Here is a 17,497-nt window from a genome sequence, read left to right as displayed (position 1 = left end):
TACTAAAGACTCATTTCTTGATAGCTTGCCTGGTTGACACATCAACTCACACTGTCTTGCATGACAGACACATCAACTCATGACTAGCTAGCATGCTTGACACATCAACTCACACTGTATTGCATGACAGACACCTCATCTCAGAACTGACTTGCATGCTTGACACATTATCTCAGAGTAGCTTCAATGTCCGACACATCATCTCAGAACTAGCTAGCATGTGAAACACTGATACCATCTATTTAAGTGTCTTACTATCAACATCCAAGACACTTCACTCACATTCATCTGCACTTGCAAAATAGTTTTCATCTCCAAAATGTCATCTTCATCATTATACAGTGTCAACGTTCACTGCAACGATGAAACTTTTGAGTCTGAGCTTCATGGTTTTTGTTTTAGAAACACTGATACCATTAGAGTCACGATGAAGAGAAATGCAACCTTTTTGCATTTGAAAAAAAGAATACAATCCTTTATAGGATCAGGTATTGTGTCAAAGATGACATATCAAAATCCTATATTTTTTGAGAATGGTCAATGCAAGTTTTTCCCCCTTAAGATACGAGACGATGAAGATGGTGAAAACATGTTTCTTAGTCATGAACATTCAGGCATGGATTGTATCGAGTTGTACATTACTCTACAACCATGTATACCGTCTCAACAGTCTCAACTAACCGATCAGGATGCAGCTGGCGAAGATGCTGCAGATGATGCACAATGGTCAAATGAACTCAACTCAGAAGCAGAAGTAGAAGTCGACGTTGTTGATGAAGAAGAAGAGGAGACTGAGATACAGGTTGATCACATCCTGAACAACGACGATGAAGATGAGGCTCAACCACCACCAATACCTCCTAGTCATGCCTACAATCCTCCTCAACATATGACAAATATGGATCTTCACGACGATGAAACGTCCGACAGTGTCTTCTATAATCCGTATCCGAGACCAGTGGGCGAATTAAAGGTGGGAGACATGTTTCGTACCAAAGAAGAATGTGTCTTGGCAATCAAAAAATTCCACATGAACAACTTTGCTGACTTTACAGTGAAACGCACTGATTCTAGAAGGTATGTTATCGAATGTCGTAACATGCTTTGTAAGTTTCGTTTGGCTGCATCTTACAAGAAGAAAAATGACTCTTGGGAGATCGCTTCAATAGACCCACCACACAGTTGCGTTGCAACTAACGTTGAACAAGATCACCGTAAACTGAGCACAGCTTTGATATGTCAAGACATTCTGCCATTGGTAAATAAAGACCCATCAGTGAAGGTGAGTATAATTATATCCCATATCCGAACAACATATAATTATACTCCATCTTACAAGAAAGCATAGGCTGTTGAACAGGTTTTCGGCAACTGGGAGGATTCATTCAAGGAATTACCACGGTTTTTATGGGCACTAAAAACTTATGTCCCAGGAACTGTGGCAATTCTGGAGACAGTGCCAGCAATGATGCCAGACGGAACCTGTGCTACAGGTAATAGAATATTTCACCGTCTCTTTTGGGCATTTGACCCGTGCATCAAAGGTTTCGCTTTCTGCAAACCTCTCCTGCAAATTGATGGCACCTGGTTATACGGAAAATACAAGGGTACTTTGCTCATGGCAGTTGCACAAGACGGTAACAACAATGTATTTCCCATTGCCTTTACTCTTGTTGAAAGTGAAACGGCTGGTGGATGGGGTTTCTTTCTTCGACATCTCAGAACGCATGTCGCTCCACAAGCCAATCTATGTTTGATTTCAGATAGACATGCTGCCATTGAAAGTGCCTACAACAACCATGACAACGGATGGCATGATCCCCCTTCTACACATGTCTACTGTATCAGACACATTGCACAAAACTTCATGCGTGCTATAAAAGATAAGAATCTTCGCAAGAAGGTGGTGAATGCTGGGTATGCTTTAACTCAACCGTCATTTCAATATTATCGTGATGAGATTCGACTGTCTAATGAAGAAGCCGGGAGATGGATAAATAACATCCCAGTAGAGCAGTGGACAAGAGCATTTGACGGTGGTTGTCGATGGGGCCACATGACAACAAACATTGTGGAATGCATGAACGGGGTTTTCAAAGGGATTCGAAATCTGCCGATAACCGCCTTTGTAAGATCAACCTATTATAGGTTGGCTTTTATGTTCGCAACCAGAGGTGAAAGATGGAGTGCAGTGTTAATGTCCGGACAAGTATTCAGTGAGTGTTGCATGAAGGTCATGAAAGAGGAGAGCATCAAAGCTACGACACACGCTGTAACAGTGTTTGACCGTCATAGACAAAATTTCAGCGTCCAGGAAACAATGGGCAACAATGAGGGGAGACCAAATTTAGCCTACGCTGTTAGACTACACAGAAGTTGGTGCGATTGTGGAAAATTTCAGGCCTTCCGCATACCTTGCTCCCATGTCATTGCAGCATGCGCTTATACTCGTCAAGACGCTTACACCCATTTATCTGATGTGTACAAGGCCAGCACCATCATGAATGTATATAGTCAAAGCTTTTCAGTACTACCAATGGAGGATTACTGGCCTCCATATGAAGGAGATATTGTTTGGCACAATGAACAGATGCGTAGAAAGAAGAAAGGAAGGCCAAACAGCACACGTATCAGAACAGAGATGGATTCCACAGATAAAATGATAAGATTATGTAGTATCTGTCGTCAACCAGGACACAACAAAAACAACTGTCCCAATCAAGGAGCATCATCTAGATCTTAAGATTTTTGTAACATTTTATCTAGATCTTAAGCTTTTCGTAACATTTTATCTAGATCTTAAGCTTTTTGTAACATTGTATTTCTGTAACAATCAATCATTATATATCATTAAGTTCTTGTTACAACGAGTTTCATAACCAACATCAGTACAAAACATCTGAAAACATAAATAATTCTAACTGATTACAATAATCAAATTAATGTCGTCTCGACCGAACATCATTTCCCTAGCATCCTTATCAGTCTTCATTCGCACCCAACCAAAGATACTGTCAAGTCTCTCAATACTTCTGATTTTTTCCCCTTCTGGTATTTTCCCGTTTAACCATCGAACCAGCTCCCTCTTCAGTTGATCTAACGTGGTGATGTTCCAAAACAGCATCAGCAATTGAGGTTTGTCTCTCGCATAAATCACCTTACCGTATCGGCGACGAACACCAAACATGATAGCCAAATGATTATATGAGTTGTGGAACAATAGGTCACACAACGTATCTATTTATAAGACAAAAAAGGCATTTTATGAGGGACTCGCCAATTGAGTTGGCGCCTCCTTTTAAAACCTACACATAGGCGCCAATTGGATTGGCTAAGGCACCTGCCCTAGCCAATCCAATTGGCGCCTCCATTCAAGTTTTAACAACAGTCGCCATATGAACAACTTTCATGTTCATCAAAAATCCATTTGAAACTTGGAAGCTCATCATTCATTTCAAAACATTATAGGTCATTTTGACAGAAACCCTAATTTTGGGTCAACTTCGCAGAGACCTAACTCACTCATTTTTAATTATTTTGAGGTGGGACCAAGTGCATTGGAAAATTTAAGATGTCTACTTCAGTTGTTATGTTGGACAAAATTTCATAACTCTAAAAGAAACACATGAAATAATGCAAGACATTATAGGTCAGATTATAGTTGAAAAACTCAGAAGTCCAACTTCAACTGCCCATAACTTTCTCATAAAAAATCCAAATGATGCAAAATTTATATCCAAATTCATTGTCTTGAAAAGATCTACAACTTTCATGTTGTAGGTTTTTTCATTTGAGACTTTTTTAAGGGAGTCTCCAATTGGATTGGCGCCCCCTCTTAAAAATTACACATAGGTGCCAATTGGATTGGCTAGGGCAGGTGCCCTAGCCAATCCAATTGGCGCCTCCTTGCAATTTTTAAGAGGGGTCGCCAATCCAATTTGCGCATCCTCCTAAAAGTGGAGTAGATTGGGAATTTTTCTGAAAAGTGGAGTATTTTGGGAATTTCTTCGAAAAAGTGGGTTATCTTGGTAAATTTGCCGCAATCTGCGTGTCCGCGAGTTTTTTTTACTTAATGATGAAATGAAATAAAATTTATACATCTTTCTCCATCTAATTTTAATTGATACAAAAAAAACATAATTTTATAGTACTATTTTATTCAGCTGCATTCCTTTATTTATTTATTTCTAAATGAAATCATATGAATAATATAAATAATGCCGTTCCTGTGTTAGGAAGCTAACTACTTTTTTTTCTTTCTAAAAAAATCTGAGCAACTAAAATCTTTGTGAAACAATTTTAAAAAAGAAGTATCAAAAATCAAATCCTACTCTTACCAAGCTTGATGCGTGTGTGGTGATGAGGCGATAAAGGCTTCATCCACTAGGATGCTCCTTTTCTCTCCTTCATCCACCAAATTTCTTCATGATAACATTAACACATTAATTAACATGTTGCTTTTGCAACCGCAACTAACTGCTACTCCGTTACCGTTCCATTCAACCCGCGTTAAAATTTTCCCAATCCATCGCCGCCACCACCACTACCACCACTGTGCCATCTCTCAGCCACCTCCATCCGCCACCACATCCTTCTCATCCGCCAACCTAATAATCAAAGACGACGGCCCCGACGACATTCTTTCCCTCCAAAACCGCCGTTATGACTTCGCTCCTCTCCTCAACTTCCTCTCAAACGATTCCAACTCCAACAACAACAACAACACAGACTCGCTCTCTCCCACTTCCCTCGACTCAACCGAGTTCCAACTCGCCGAGTCATACCGAGCCGTTCCAGCTCCACTCTGGCACGCGCTTCTCAAATCCCTCTGCTCCTCTACCTCCTCCATTAACCTAGCATACGCCGTCGTTTCATGGCTCCAGAAACACAACCTCTGTTTCTCCTACGAGCTTCTCTACTCAATCATCATCCACGCGCTTGGACGAAACGAAAAGCTCTACGAAGCTTTCTTACTCTCTCAACGACAGGTTCTAACTCCGTTAACCTATAATGCATTAATCGGTGCTTGTGCTCGTAACGGTGACCTAGAAAAAGCGCTTAACCTAATGTCTAGAATGCGCAGTGACGGTTTTCAACCTGATTTTGTCAATTATAGTTCAATTATCAAATCCCTAACTCGTTCCAATCGAATCGATTCTCCGGTTCTTCAAAAGCTTTATGCTGAAATCGAATCGGATAAAATTGAAGCCGATGGTCACCTATTGAATGATATAATCCTCGGTTTTTCGAAAGCCTGCGATGCAACACGTGCAATGCATTTTCTTGCTGTTGCTCAGGGTAAAGGTTTGAGCCCTAAATCAGGAACTCTTGTTGCGGTTATATTAGCTTTGGGAAATTCGGGTAGAACGGTTGAGGCAGAGGCGTTGTTTGAGGAGATTAAAGAAAATGGTTTGGAACCGAGAACTAGGGCTTATAATGCATTGCTGAAAGGTTATGTGAAAACTGGTTCTCTTAAAGATGCAGAGTTTGTTGTTTCTGAAATGGAGAAGTGTGGTGTTTTGCCTGATGAACATACTTATAGTTTGTTGGTTGATGCTTATTCTCAGGCTGGAAGATCGGAGAGTGCAAGGATTATGTTGAAAGAAATGGAAGCGAGTAATTTGCAGCCGAATTCGTTTATTTATAGTAGAATATTGGCGAGTTATAGGGATAAAGGGGAGTGGCAGAAATCGTTTCAGGTTTTGAAGGAGATGAAGAGTTGTGGTGTGCAGCCTGATAGACATTTTTATAATGTGATGATTGATACTTTTGGAAAGTATAATTGTCTCGATCATGCGACGGCGACATTTGAACGAATGATGTCTGAGGGGATTCGACCGGACACAGTTACATGGAATACCTTGATTGATTGTCATTGTAAGTCTAGTCGACATAATAGGGCGGAAGAATTGTTTGAGGAAATGCAGCAGAGTGGGTATTCGCCTTGTGTTACGACTTATAACATTATGATTAATTCTATGGGTGCACAGGAAAGATGGGAACGAGTGAGTGATTTGTTGAGCAGAATGCAGAGTCAAGGATTGATGCCCAATGCTGTTACCTATACAACTCTTGTCGATATTTATGGAAAATCTGGAAGGTTTGATGATGCCATCGAGTGCCTCGAGGTGTTGAAATCTATGGGATTCAAGCCAACTTCGACCATGTATAATGCCCTAATTAATGCCTATGCACAGAGGGTATGTTACATATGCATATTATTATCTGAATTGTTATTGTTATTCTTGAATTGAAATACATGCTGAGGCCTTGGCTTTGGGACTGGGTGGGAAATGCACCATATTTGTATCTAGAATATCTCATCTTAACTTAATTGTTGAGTGGATTGGTTAGTTAGTAATTTTGCATGAATTTGGGCAGGGTCTGTCCGATCAAGCAGTAAATGCATTTAGGAAGATGGCAGCTGAGGGTCTTACTCCCAGTCTTTTAGCTCTCAATTCCTTAATCAATGCTTTTGGTGAAGATAGAAGAGATGCTGAAGCCTTTGCTGTACTGCAGTACATGAAAGACAATGTATGTTTTTGACTATATCCCCCCTCTCGGGCCAAAAACCTTAAGTTATATGTTAATGTAATTTATTTGTTTGTGAACTACAGGATGTTGAACCTGATGTAGTTACTTATACCACACTCATGAAAGCTTTGATTCGTGTTGACAAGTTCCGCAAGGTATATAATATACCATATTTGCAATCATATGTGTTGTCTATATTTTTATAATTCTTCACTCTTGCATTTGGTCAATGAAATTTATCATATAGGTTTTTTTAGCTCCAACGTTCTTAGAACTCCAACTATGATTCTTTTCTGTACTTCTTGTCTATATATTGGTTTTGCAGTCCGTAAGCCATGGTGATTAACAGTAAATTAATAGTTAAGGAAAAAAATGTACCTAACTTCATAAATTGGTTTGAGTTTTCATAGAAGAAAAACAATTGGGTAAAAGTTGTAGATCCTGTTTTTCCAACTTATTTGTCACTTACAATCAGTCAACTTTATTGCACAAATTATGCTGCATCATTTGGGTTTCAGGTTCCAGCAGTGTATGAAGAAATGGTTAGGTCTGGATGCACTCCAGATAGAAAAGCTAGAGCAATGCTGCGGTCTGCTCTTAGATACATGAAACAGACCCTAAGATCATAAATTATTAAGCACATTAATAAAGCCTATACAGAGCAGTAATCGGTAAAATAAAGTTGATTTTGGTCACCTGGTATATGTGGTTCTAATTCTGAAGGTTAGTGCTAACTTGCTACCTTTCTTAACTTGCAAGCATTTGCCCTTGGAAAACACACAATTTAATAGTGTTTCATGTTTGTTTTAAAATTTACTGCATTACTTGTCTGTAATAATTCAAATTGTGATGAAACTTATAATTATCAGTTAATCTAATAATGATAGTATGATTACAGCTGCGGTTTAGTATAGCTGGTGTCGCAGAAATATCTGACAGAAGGACAAACGAAGTCTCCAAAATCACATGGAAGTCTCCAAAATCAAAAAAATGAAAAAACATGCAGAGACACTATTGACTTCTCCTAATGTTGTACTATCTGGTATCAGTCTTGGGGATAAATGTATTATATGCAATGTATTGTATGTTTAATGTAACTTATGTAAGTAAAGTTTATACATTAAAGTACATGTATTTCATGTTCATAAGTGGGAGTCCCTGTAAATTAGAAAAAGGAATAGTGAGTGGGAATTCATTTCAATCTCATCCTCAATGCTGCACTCAAGTACATTTGAAACCTTTTATTTACAGTTTATATAGGTTTATCTTCTATCATTTTGTCAAAGAAAAAATGTTTCAGGCCGTTTGAAACAGTTATTTACAGCCTGTTTAGGAACAATATTTGATAACATATAAACTAACAAACTATATTTGGTAACATATAAACTAACAAACTATATTGTTCATACGATAAATTTTATGTAAACTAAGTTGTGCCGCTGGGAGAACCACCTGAGCGGATATGCAGAACAACTTTTCATTCTTTTATAATACAATAAAAGATCATCCCCCGAGGTGGGCACAATAAAGGATTATAAGTATATAGCATGGAAAGAAAGGGACAATACAGAGTAGTACAGCGAATAATAATAAATTAACAACTTTTTCTCAAAATTGGATATACAGTTTCTGCTACGAACTAGTTTTAAAGGGGAATAGCAGAAACAATGGGTCTACTCCCCTTAGTTTTAGTTTTTGAAATTCTAGAACAGAACATGCACAATAGTAAAACTGACGATAGTAAAAAGAGCCTATAATATGTTCTTATTTCTTGCATTCCAAGCTCAAGTACCTCCATCTTTTTTCCATATCTATTCCTTCTCTCCATCAAATACCCATCTAGATATTCATCTATTGACACTAACTTATCCAACTTAACCACAGATGCTTTTGATTGGATCTCACCAAGCTGGTGTGGCCCCAACTTAAAAACTGTAAAGAAAGCTGCAGACCAGTCCTCGAGAACAGTCTGTAAAAGATAATTTCAGATGTGTTAGGATCATCGATGTTCAACTTTTTCTAAATGGCATACCCCTCTTAATTGAAAGTTAAACAAATCAGTTTTTTTTATTGTTAATAAATTACTTGAAAGGAATAGGAAACAACTCTCGAATAAACTTGGAAGGAATGAAGTGATAATTGCAGCGAAGTTTTCAAGTAACATACATTGTAGCTATCACGATCAGTGGGATTAAACATTTTAAAACAGTCATTTGATGCAGCAGTTGCATCCCCATATATCTGTCGGTCAATACAAAATGTTAGGACACCACAATCAAATCTGCTAGTACAAAATGGGAAGAGGTCTAGTAAACATGCATACCTCAAAGGTGAAGGCCAAGGGAACCCTCACAACGTCATACATGAAATCGGTTGCTGTCCCATGTGCAAAATACCTGGAGAAGCAAGTTCTTATTTGAGGAAGGAATGACACATAAACTATGGACAGCAATATAAAGGCATTTCTCTGCCTTAAGACTAGTAAATCCGAAGCACTAAAACAGATCATGTATGTTATACTTCTAAACATTACAATTTTCAATGTAACACTTTTGGCACCCTAAATTTTAGTTCAGAGCAACCACTTGCAACTTCCAATTATAAAAACGAAAAAAAAGCCCGAGTCCCTAAGATGTCAATTAGCCAAACTTAGATTCACGTACAGCTTGACAACCAACAAGTTCATCACGGGTTTACTGTGTTTTGAGCAAGAGTATCTCTCCATCTTACATGCACTTGGGTTAAGTTTCATATTTTGGATGCATCCAAAATAAATAAAATAGACATAAAAACTGCAATAGTCAAATTTATCCTCTTGTCATGAGTGACATCATTCTTGAGGTAGGAAAATAAGACAGAATAAAATACAGACAAGAACTTTGACAGTCATTAAATTAAACTAACGGAGACCAACTGTTCATTGTTTTAGCACTGAAGATAGATAACAGAAGAAAACAGATATATAAATCCCACACATTTGGCCTGGTGAAATTTTGTATCAGTACTATCATCATCAGATTCAAATAAGAATTAACTAACCCTACAGAACCGCCTCCAGACCCAATCACACAACGCTTTTCGCAATGAAGCTGATTAACTTCTTCAAGCAACGACTTCATCCGTTGCAATGGCAATCCATCAGGTGTTGTATTTTTGTGATCATATGGCATAAAAAGAGCCTGCAAAGAGGGTTGGAAAAGGGACAGTAATATTTGTCATATAAGTTTATATAATGATGGTTCCAAAGCATCTTTTACCAAATTACATAAATTATCGAATTTGACGCAGAAGAATGAAAAGAAGAACAATATAAAAAAAATATATAATCAACACACATGTCTTAACTGAATAACATTCTCATAAAAGTAAACATAAAGTCAAGTATTGTAAAGCAGCAAGTATAACAGCTAAAACAACAGAAGTAAATAATACTTGGTAGGAGCCGTGGGGTGAGAAAATATCACCTACTTGACATAAGAAAATTTAGTATGATAAGGGGCAAAGTTTTAAATATCACCTACTTGACATAAGAAAATTTAGTATGATAAGGGGCAAAGTTTTAACCACAAAACAAGGCTTAAATGACAACCTAACAATTGTAGTATTAGTCTTTTTAAAAATTGAGTGGGGTTATGTGCCTCCGGTATTGCCAAATGTGGACTCCATCCCTAGTCAGAGTCGAGTATTATAATGTTAATATTGTATGCGTATCTTAACATTTACATCTGATACTTTTGTTTCCCAAAGAGATTATAACAGTTCCTATCACATCTTTTTTTCAGCTGCATAACAATATGACAAATCTTGAGGGAGTCTAAAACATAACTTTAATTTCAAGATTTTTTTTTTAAATTTAAGAAGAAGGATAGTACAAGAGTAGTAGTAGCACGGTTTGTTAGCTAAAGGATTAAATGTGAAGCTTGTGTTGCTGGTGAGACATCAAAATTAAAAAAATAAAAACATAATTAAGACAAATGGATTCCAGTAGCCATTTTCTAAATGAGAGTCTAGTTTTGCATGCCTACAAGCTTACTCTACTATGTTATCTTGAACAGGTTGATTCTTGAGATAAATTTAAACCCAGGTTCCCTGCAGTCAAAAAACCCCGCATTCACACATTGAAGGGTAGCTAACCGTCCGATCAAGATTGGACAACTCTGATTTAAAACAGGTGATTTTGGAAAAATCAATCTGTTTTTACTGAACCGTGCGATCGAGATCAAACGGTCAATATTATCTTGACAAAGTGAATGTGGGAAAATTTTGACTGGAGAGGATTAAATTTCAAAAAATTCATGTTTTAGAAAGATGCAGCTGTAATATGCATTGGGTTGGCAGAATTCCAACTGATGTCAGTTGTGTATTTTTCAACATGATATTGGTAAACTTGGATCGTAATGTTATCCCAGGAGAGAGTTTGACTATCCAACATAGAGTTTTGGTTATGGATGTAAAAATTATGGGGAGAACAAAGAGAAGAAGTCATAGGGTAGCGCCAAGGATCAAGTGGTGACATTTGAAGGGTGAAAAATAAGAAATTTTTCAACACAAGATCTTGCAGGGAGGGTTTGGACAACCACAAAGAAGTGCAAATGATATGTGGAATAAGATGACCCAAAAGATTAGAAAAGTGACTAAAGAGACGTTGGGTGAATCAAGAGGTTTTGAAGCTAGGGGTAAAGAATCATATGGTGGTGGAATGAAAGTGTCCAGAGTAAAATTAGAGTAAAAAATGACTGTTTTAAAATTTGATCTAGGTGTAAAAATGCCGAAACGTGGGGAAAATACATGAAAGCTAAGAATGAGACCAAAAATGCGGTGAGTGAAGCAAGAACTCAAACTTTAGACGAATTATACCAATCTCTAAAAATCAAGGAGGGAGAAAAATCTATATATTGGCTTGCTAAGGGAAGAGAAAGAAAGACTAGAGATTTTGATCAAGTGAAGTGTGTTAAAGATGAAGAAGACAAGGGATTGGTTCAGAAAAAAGATATAAAGGATAGGTGGAAGATGTATTTCTACAACCAATTTAACGAAGGATATGATTCGCACCGGATTCTAGCAGACTCGACATTAGAGAAGCAGATCGAAACTATAATTACTACCGTCCGATCCAAAAACATGAGGTAAAGGAAACGTTGAAAAGAATGAGTAACAATAAGGCGGTTGGACTAAACAACATACCTATTGAAGTGTGAAAAATTATTGGAGCTAGGGATATTGAGTGACTCACCAAACTCTTTAATGAAATTATGAGGTCAAAACGCATGTCGGAGGAATGGAAAAGAAACACCTTAGTTCCAATCTATAAGAACAAGGGGGATATACAAAATTGTGCAAATTGTAGGGGGATTAAGCTTATGAGTCATACCATGAAGTTATGAAAAAGAGTGATTGAACATATATTAAGAAAAGAGACTCAAGTCTCCGAGAATTAATTTGCTTTTATGCCTGAAAGGTCGACCATGGAAGCGATTTATCTATTACGGCGTGTGATGGAGCAGTATCGGATGGACAACAAGACCCGCACTTAATTTTTATTGACTTGGAGAAAGCATATGATAGAGTGCCTAGAGAGATTTTGTGAAAAGTCCTATAAAAGAAAAGGGTTAGGATTACATATAATTGAGCTATCCAAAATATGTATGAAGGGGTATCGACTAGTGCGCGGACACAAATTGGAGAGACATGCGATCTTCTCATTACAATTGGTTTGCATCAAGATTCAACCCTACGCCCCTACCTTTTTACCTTAACTTTGGATGTGCTCACGGAACACATCCAAGAGCTAGCACCGAGATGCATGCTTTTTGCCGATAATATAGTTCTTCTTGGAGAGTCGAAGAAGGATTTAAATGAGAGGCTGGAAACTTGGAGACGAGCTTTAGAAACACATGATTTTCGCCTAAGTAGAAGTAAGACGGAGTATATGGAATGTAAGTTCAACAAAAGAAGAAACGTTTCTAACCTAGAGGTGAAATTTGGAGACCATATTCTCCTGCAAGTAACACGGTTTAAATATCTTAGGCCCATAATATAAAATGATGGAGAAATAGAAGGGGATGTAAACCATCAAATTCAAGCTGAGTGGTTGAAATGGAGAAGGCCATCAGGTGTTTTATGTGATGCAAAGGTACCGCTAAATGTTGAAGGGAAAGTTTTATCGGACAGCAGTAAGACCTGTAATTTTGTACGGGACAAAATATTGAACGGTTAAAAATCAACACGAGAATAAAGTAAGTGTATCAGAAATGAGGATGCTGCGGTGGATGTGTGATAAGACTAGACATGATAGAATTAGAAATGAAAATATTAGAGAGTGTCGGCCCTATAAAGCACGGGTACACCGTTTAAAGCAAAATACCAGTACCGGATACCAGTACGCGTACGGTATGCGCATGGTACGTACCAATTCCGTACCCTTTTTAAAAAAAAAAAATCATGTTTGGTACGAACGTTGGTACCCATAAAAAAACGTAGTTTTTTTTTTCTTCGGTCTATACAGTTTCAGGCTATTTTAGTGATTCAAATTTAAGTTTTCAATTTATTTATAAAAGTAGAAGTAAAAAACCAATTCTATATAATCTTACACTTTTTTTCTGCCTAAGTCGCAGCCATGCAATTTTCAGATTTCAGCCTTTGACTTCATGAATTATTGGCATGTTTCAAATGTGATTTTTTTTATGTTATTGATCTTGACTTTTTTGAACAAAATACTTTTTAATTTTGATGTTTTGTTATCATTTAACATTATAATTCTTTCTTATAATTTTTTTCACAATATAACTATTTTATGTTATATTTACAATTATATTTTAAAGAAATTACAATGATGCACCCGTACCTTAATTTTTTTAAAATGTCGTATTTTATACCCGTACCGGATATTGGGTACGTATCCGAACTGGTGCCACGCACTGTCGGGGTAGCGCCTATAGTGTAGAAAATTGTGGAAAATAGACTTAGGGGATTTGGGAATATAGAGAGAAGACCGGTAAATTCTGTAGTAAGGAGAATAGACCCGATAAAGTGAAGACAAACAATTAGAGGAAGGGGAAGACCTATAAAGACTATTAGAGAAGTTATTAAAAAAATCTCGAGATTAATGATTTGGATAGAAATATGATTCTCGATAGAACATCATGATGAAAGTTGATCTATGTAGCCAACCCCACTTAGTGGCATAAGGCATAATTGTTGTATATTGGTAAACTTGCTTTTTTATAAGTTTAACAAAAACAAATAAAAATTAGGATTAGCATCCCATAAAGAAATATCATTGATAAAGTTGAAAAGGGTAAATATAATCTACTAGATTATCTATCAGCAATTAAATTGAAAATTCTAACTCCTGCTTGGGTTTATATAATGTGCATCTGGATTTATAGCACAAAATAGATAAGAAACACAAGGGAGCAATCATTTTATTTTTCAAAGTGAAATAGCTTACCTTCATTCCAGAGTGCACATTCACCCATATATGTGGTTCAAAAGATATGGCAAGTTTCCTCATAATTTGACTTTCAGGCTCACTAAATGGGGCAATTCCGGGATTCTCCTCATAGGGATCATAATCCTATTGTTTTGAACAATAATGCAAATGAATAAAAAGCTTAAAAAAAAAAAAATTAAACAATTTGCCATTTTGCTGGAAAAGAAAGGCCAGTGCATAGATTGACAAACAGATAGCAAGAAGAATGAGAAGTGTAATCTAGCTAAAGCCTCTTCTAGGATCACATTTTATTGCTATCTCTAACTAAAAGGTACAAGTCGGAAATGAACGCAGTAAAAACACCATTAATAAATAAAATTTTACAGTACCACCACAGAGATTGAAAACATGTAACAGACCTTTTCCTTTTTGCCCCAATCTACACTCCAATTACGGTTGAGATCAACTCCTCTGCCTGCCACATAATATACACTTCAGGAATTTCAAAACTAGTAACTACTGTCCTAAGTATCATACAGGATAAATACAATACCATTTCTTCTCTCACAGAGATCTCCAGCCTCAACACGCTTGCGGCCATTGAAGTTTTCCATAGGAATCACCTATAAATAATTAACACCAACATTATGAAGATACCAATCTCTCCTGTTAATTCTATTATTCCACAAATGCACATAACTCATATTTTTTTCTTACATTTATAAAAAAGTAGTTCCTAATTTTAAAACTTAAATATACACCCAAAATCAAATGTGAAACAATTGGGACATAGTTGTAATACTCCACATATATGATTATGGAACTTCATTAGCACGTTGATAGTTAGAGCCCAATTCCACAATGAATTTCATGATTCTTGCATACTTATGGCAGAAATTTCACTTACCTTTATTACAAGCTGGTCGAGTGTACTGTTTAAGGAAGCTTTATTCAAGCCAGGTAGAAATTGTTCTTCAGTAAGAATGGACAAAATCTTTAAAGCAAGTTCTGAGGTAATCAGCTCCCTTCCATGCTGTCCAAAACTCTGGAAGACAATGAATCATCTGTCAAAAAAACCAGAATAACCAATTTGAGAAAACTATCCACTACATGCCAAATTACAGCTTTGTGTAAAACAACACCATATTCTAATTATAGTATCACAACTTCATCACTTGTGGATATTAACATACAACTGTTTCCAACATTAAACAACTCCTAGCATGAAAGCCTATAATTAATAGTTTAATACCAATGAACATAGAAATCTTACAAGAAGGATCCGAATCTTTGGCCTCTCGGCAGTATCTTTCTTTCCCTTACAATAAGTAACCACCGCAATCTCAGCACCATAGCCTTTGTTTCTAGCTTTAACTGTCTCCATCTACGTTGAAACATCGAGGATAAGAACTATGTATACTCAAATACCAAAACACACAGTAGCCAAATCTAAATACATCATTGACTACTCACAGAGAGCTTATCCGGATGACGATGTACCAAGTCCTTGATCTCATCCATCAATTTTCGACTGCAGAATTCCACAACAACAAACAAATAAGCAATTTCACAAAATTACAGAACAAATCAAGTAATTATAAATACAACCATAAAATTAAAGCTCGTAATAAGCACAAGAAGAATATCAAAACATTCCAGAAAGCGCAACAATTAAGAAATCAAGCAAGGTAAAAAAGACACAATATAAACGAATTGTCACTGTAACACCACCGAGACCTCTGAAAAAAGGTGTGACACTAACCAGAATCAACACAGACACTTGTTATTACATTTAGTTTTTATTTTCAAATTATTATAACGAATTGTAAATCAGTTCCTACACAAGGCAAGGAAAACTAATATACTACAGATTGAGATTCATTCAACAAAATCGTAACTGAATTTTAACTATATAAACTAATATACTACAGATTGAGATTCATACAACAAAATCTTAACTGAATTTTAACTATAGAAACTAATATAATACAGATTGAGATTCATACAACAAAACCGTAACTGAATTTTAACTATAGAAACTATACTACAGATTGAGATTCATTCAACAAAATCGTAACTGAATTTTAACTATAGAAACTAATATACTACAGATTGAGATTCATTCAACAGAATCGTAACTGAATTTTAACTACAGAAACTAATATGCTGCAGATTGAGATTCATTCAACAAAATCGTAACTGAATTTAACTATAACTAAAAACGTGATCTAAACTGCGAAAGGAACATCGATATGCATAATTGAATTGTGAAATTGAAAAAACGGTGATTCCAATAAGTTAGGAAGATAGATGAGAGATTGAACAGAAGAGAGTGAAACCTGGAGTGATAGAGATCGTAGTTGATTTGTGTAACGGAATATCTAGTGAAATTGTTGATAAATTGGCCATTAACGGAGAAGAGATCTTGGGAGGAAGAGAGGAAGTAGATGGTGATTGAGAAGAGAAAAGATGAAAGAGAAAGAAGATCAGCCATGGCAAGATCCACAGTATCATTTCATTCTTTTATTTATGGTAACATTTTTCATGATATAAAGTATTTATTAAACTTCTTCCACTGCGTTTTTCTCAATTTCTCAATTTAGTTATAATCGATTGCTTTTTCACACGTTCAACGGTGTTGATGAAACGCGGTTAGCAACGAGTATAGGTTATATTATATGTCGTTTTCATTTTTTGTGTTGTTTTTTATTTTTTATTTTTGTGATGGAAATCAAAGCTTTTAACTTCGTTATTCGTAATGCAAAATTATTGTTGTCGTATTATCTTTTTTCTTCTTCTTTTCTTAAACGAATATATAGTGGTGGTCCTTGTCGTATGTAAGATGTTCATTTGTTTAAAGTATAAATTTTGAAAATTTTCTTATTTAGGTTGATCAATATTTTATGAAAAATCTAAAATATCAATCCATTTTTGAATATGTATCTTCAGCCGTATTTTGTTAAAATCAAAACGTTAATTAATTTGGAGATATATCTTCAAAATATTTTAAACTATACCCTACGAATTCCATTCTATAAGATATTTTATATATTTATTGTTTCGAAGATGCATCTTTGTTTAGGATTTACGAAGATTCATCTTCGTACCCTATCAGAATAGTACAAGTTATGTTTGTTTTATGGTTATGCATATGAAAGTGATGATTTATAAATGTTAAGAACCATATTATGTGATGAGATTTAAACCATAGAGTCGATATGCAAAAAATGACATACATAAATCCAGATGGTCCAAATATGACATATATAAATAAAGTTGAAATACACGATAAAGTGAAATGAAGTGAAAATAAAATACAATTCATAATGAATCAAAAGTACAACTACTATATACTACTGTGTATGTCAGACTACAACTCTTCTGCCTCCTCGTACTCCTCGGCGTCTACTACTCCCGTCCTCCGACATTGTCTTCGATACATTAGTGCCTCTCGTGCCTCCGTCATAATGGCATCTAGGACCTGCCTCACCTCAGACCCACCGAGGAAGATACATCTGTCAACGCCTGTCT

General features: G+C 36.2%; 2 protein-coding genes across 3 annotated transcripts; one reads left to right on the top strand and one right to left on the bottom strand.

The window, feature by feature from the left end:
• The first annotated feature begins 4,233 nt into the window (after positions 1 to 4,233).
• On the top strand, positions 4,234 to 7,740 carry LOC127086082 (pentatricopeptide repeat-containing protein At5g42310, chloroplastic). Its single transcript, XM_051026769.1, has 5 exons — positions 4,234 to 6,200; positions 6,382 to 6,534; positions 6,618 to 6,689; positions 7,053 to 7,257; positions 7,433 to 7,740. Exons 1-4 carry the CDS (start codon positions 4,389 to 4,391, stop codon positions 7,161 to 7,163), a joined length of 2,148 nt encoding a protein of 715 aa, XP_050882726.1. The 5' UTR covers positions 4,234 to 4,388; the 3' UTR covers positions 7,164 to 7,257; positions 7,433 to 7,740.
• A 369-nt stretch (positions 7,741 to 8,109) lies between these two features.
• LOC127086083 (uncharacterized) lies at positions 8,110 to 16,605 on the bottom strand. 2 transcript variants are annotated; one of them, XM_051026770.1, is made up of 11 exons: positions 16,306 to 16,605; positions 15,440 to 15,497; positions 15,240 to 15,350; positions 14,874 to 15,011; positions 14,520 to 14,589; positions 14,386 to 14,441; positions 13,985 to 14,110; positions 9,574 to 9,713; positions 8,858 to 8,930; positions 8,620 to 8,775; positions 8,110 to 8,503 (listed from the first exon to the last, which is right to left on the bottom strand). In XM_051026770.1, exons 1-11 carry the CDS (start codon positions 16,458 to 16,460, stop codon positions 8,180 to 8,182), a joined length of 1,407 nt encoding a protein of 468 aa, XP_050882727.1. In that variant the 5' UTR covers positions 16,461 to 16,605; the 3' UTR covers positions 8,110 to 8,179. The 2 variants fall into 2 exon arrangements, with proteins under 2 accessions (XP_050882727.1, XP_050882728.1); XM_051026771.1 differs by having other exon boundaries at positions 8,701 to 8,775; positions 16,306 to 16,602.
• Between the last annotated feature and the right edge of the window lie 892 nt (positions 16,606 to 17,497).

The sequence above is a fragment of the Lathyrus oleraceus genome, chromosome 5 (assembly GCF_024323335.1).
Source record: "Lathyrus oleraceus cultivar Zhongwan6 chromosome 5, CAAS_Psat_ZW6_1.0, whole genome shotgun sequence".
NCBI classification, from domain to species: Eukaryota; Viridiplantae; Streptophyta; class Magnoliopsida; order Fabales; family Fabaceae; genus Lathyrus; species Lathyrus oleraceus.
The sequence above is the reverse complement of the archived record's forward strand: the minus strand, read 5'-3'. Positions and strand labels throughout refer to the sequence as shown.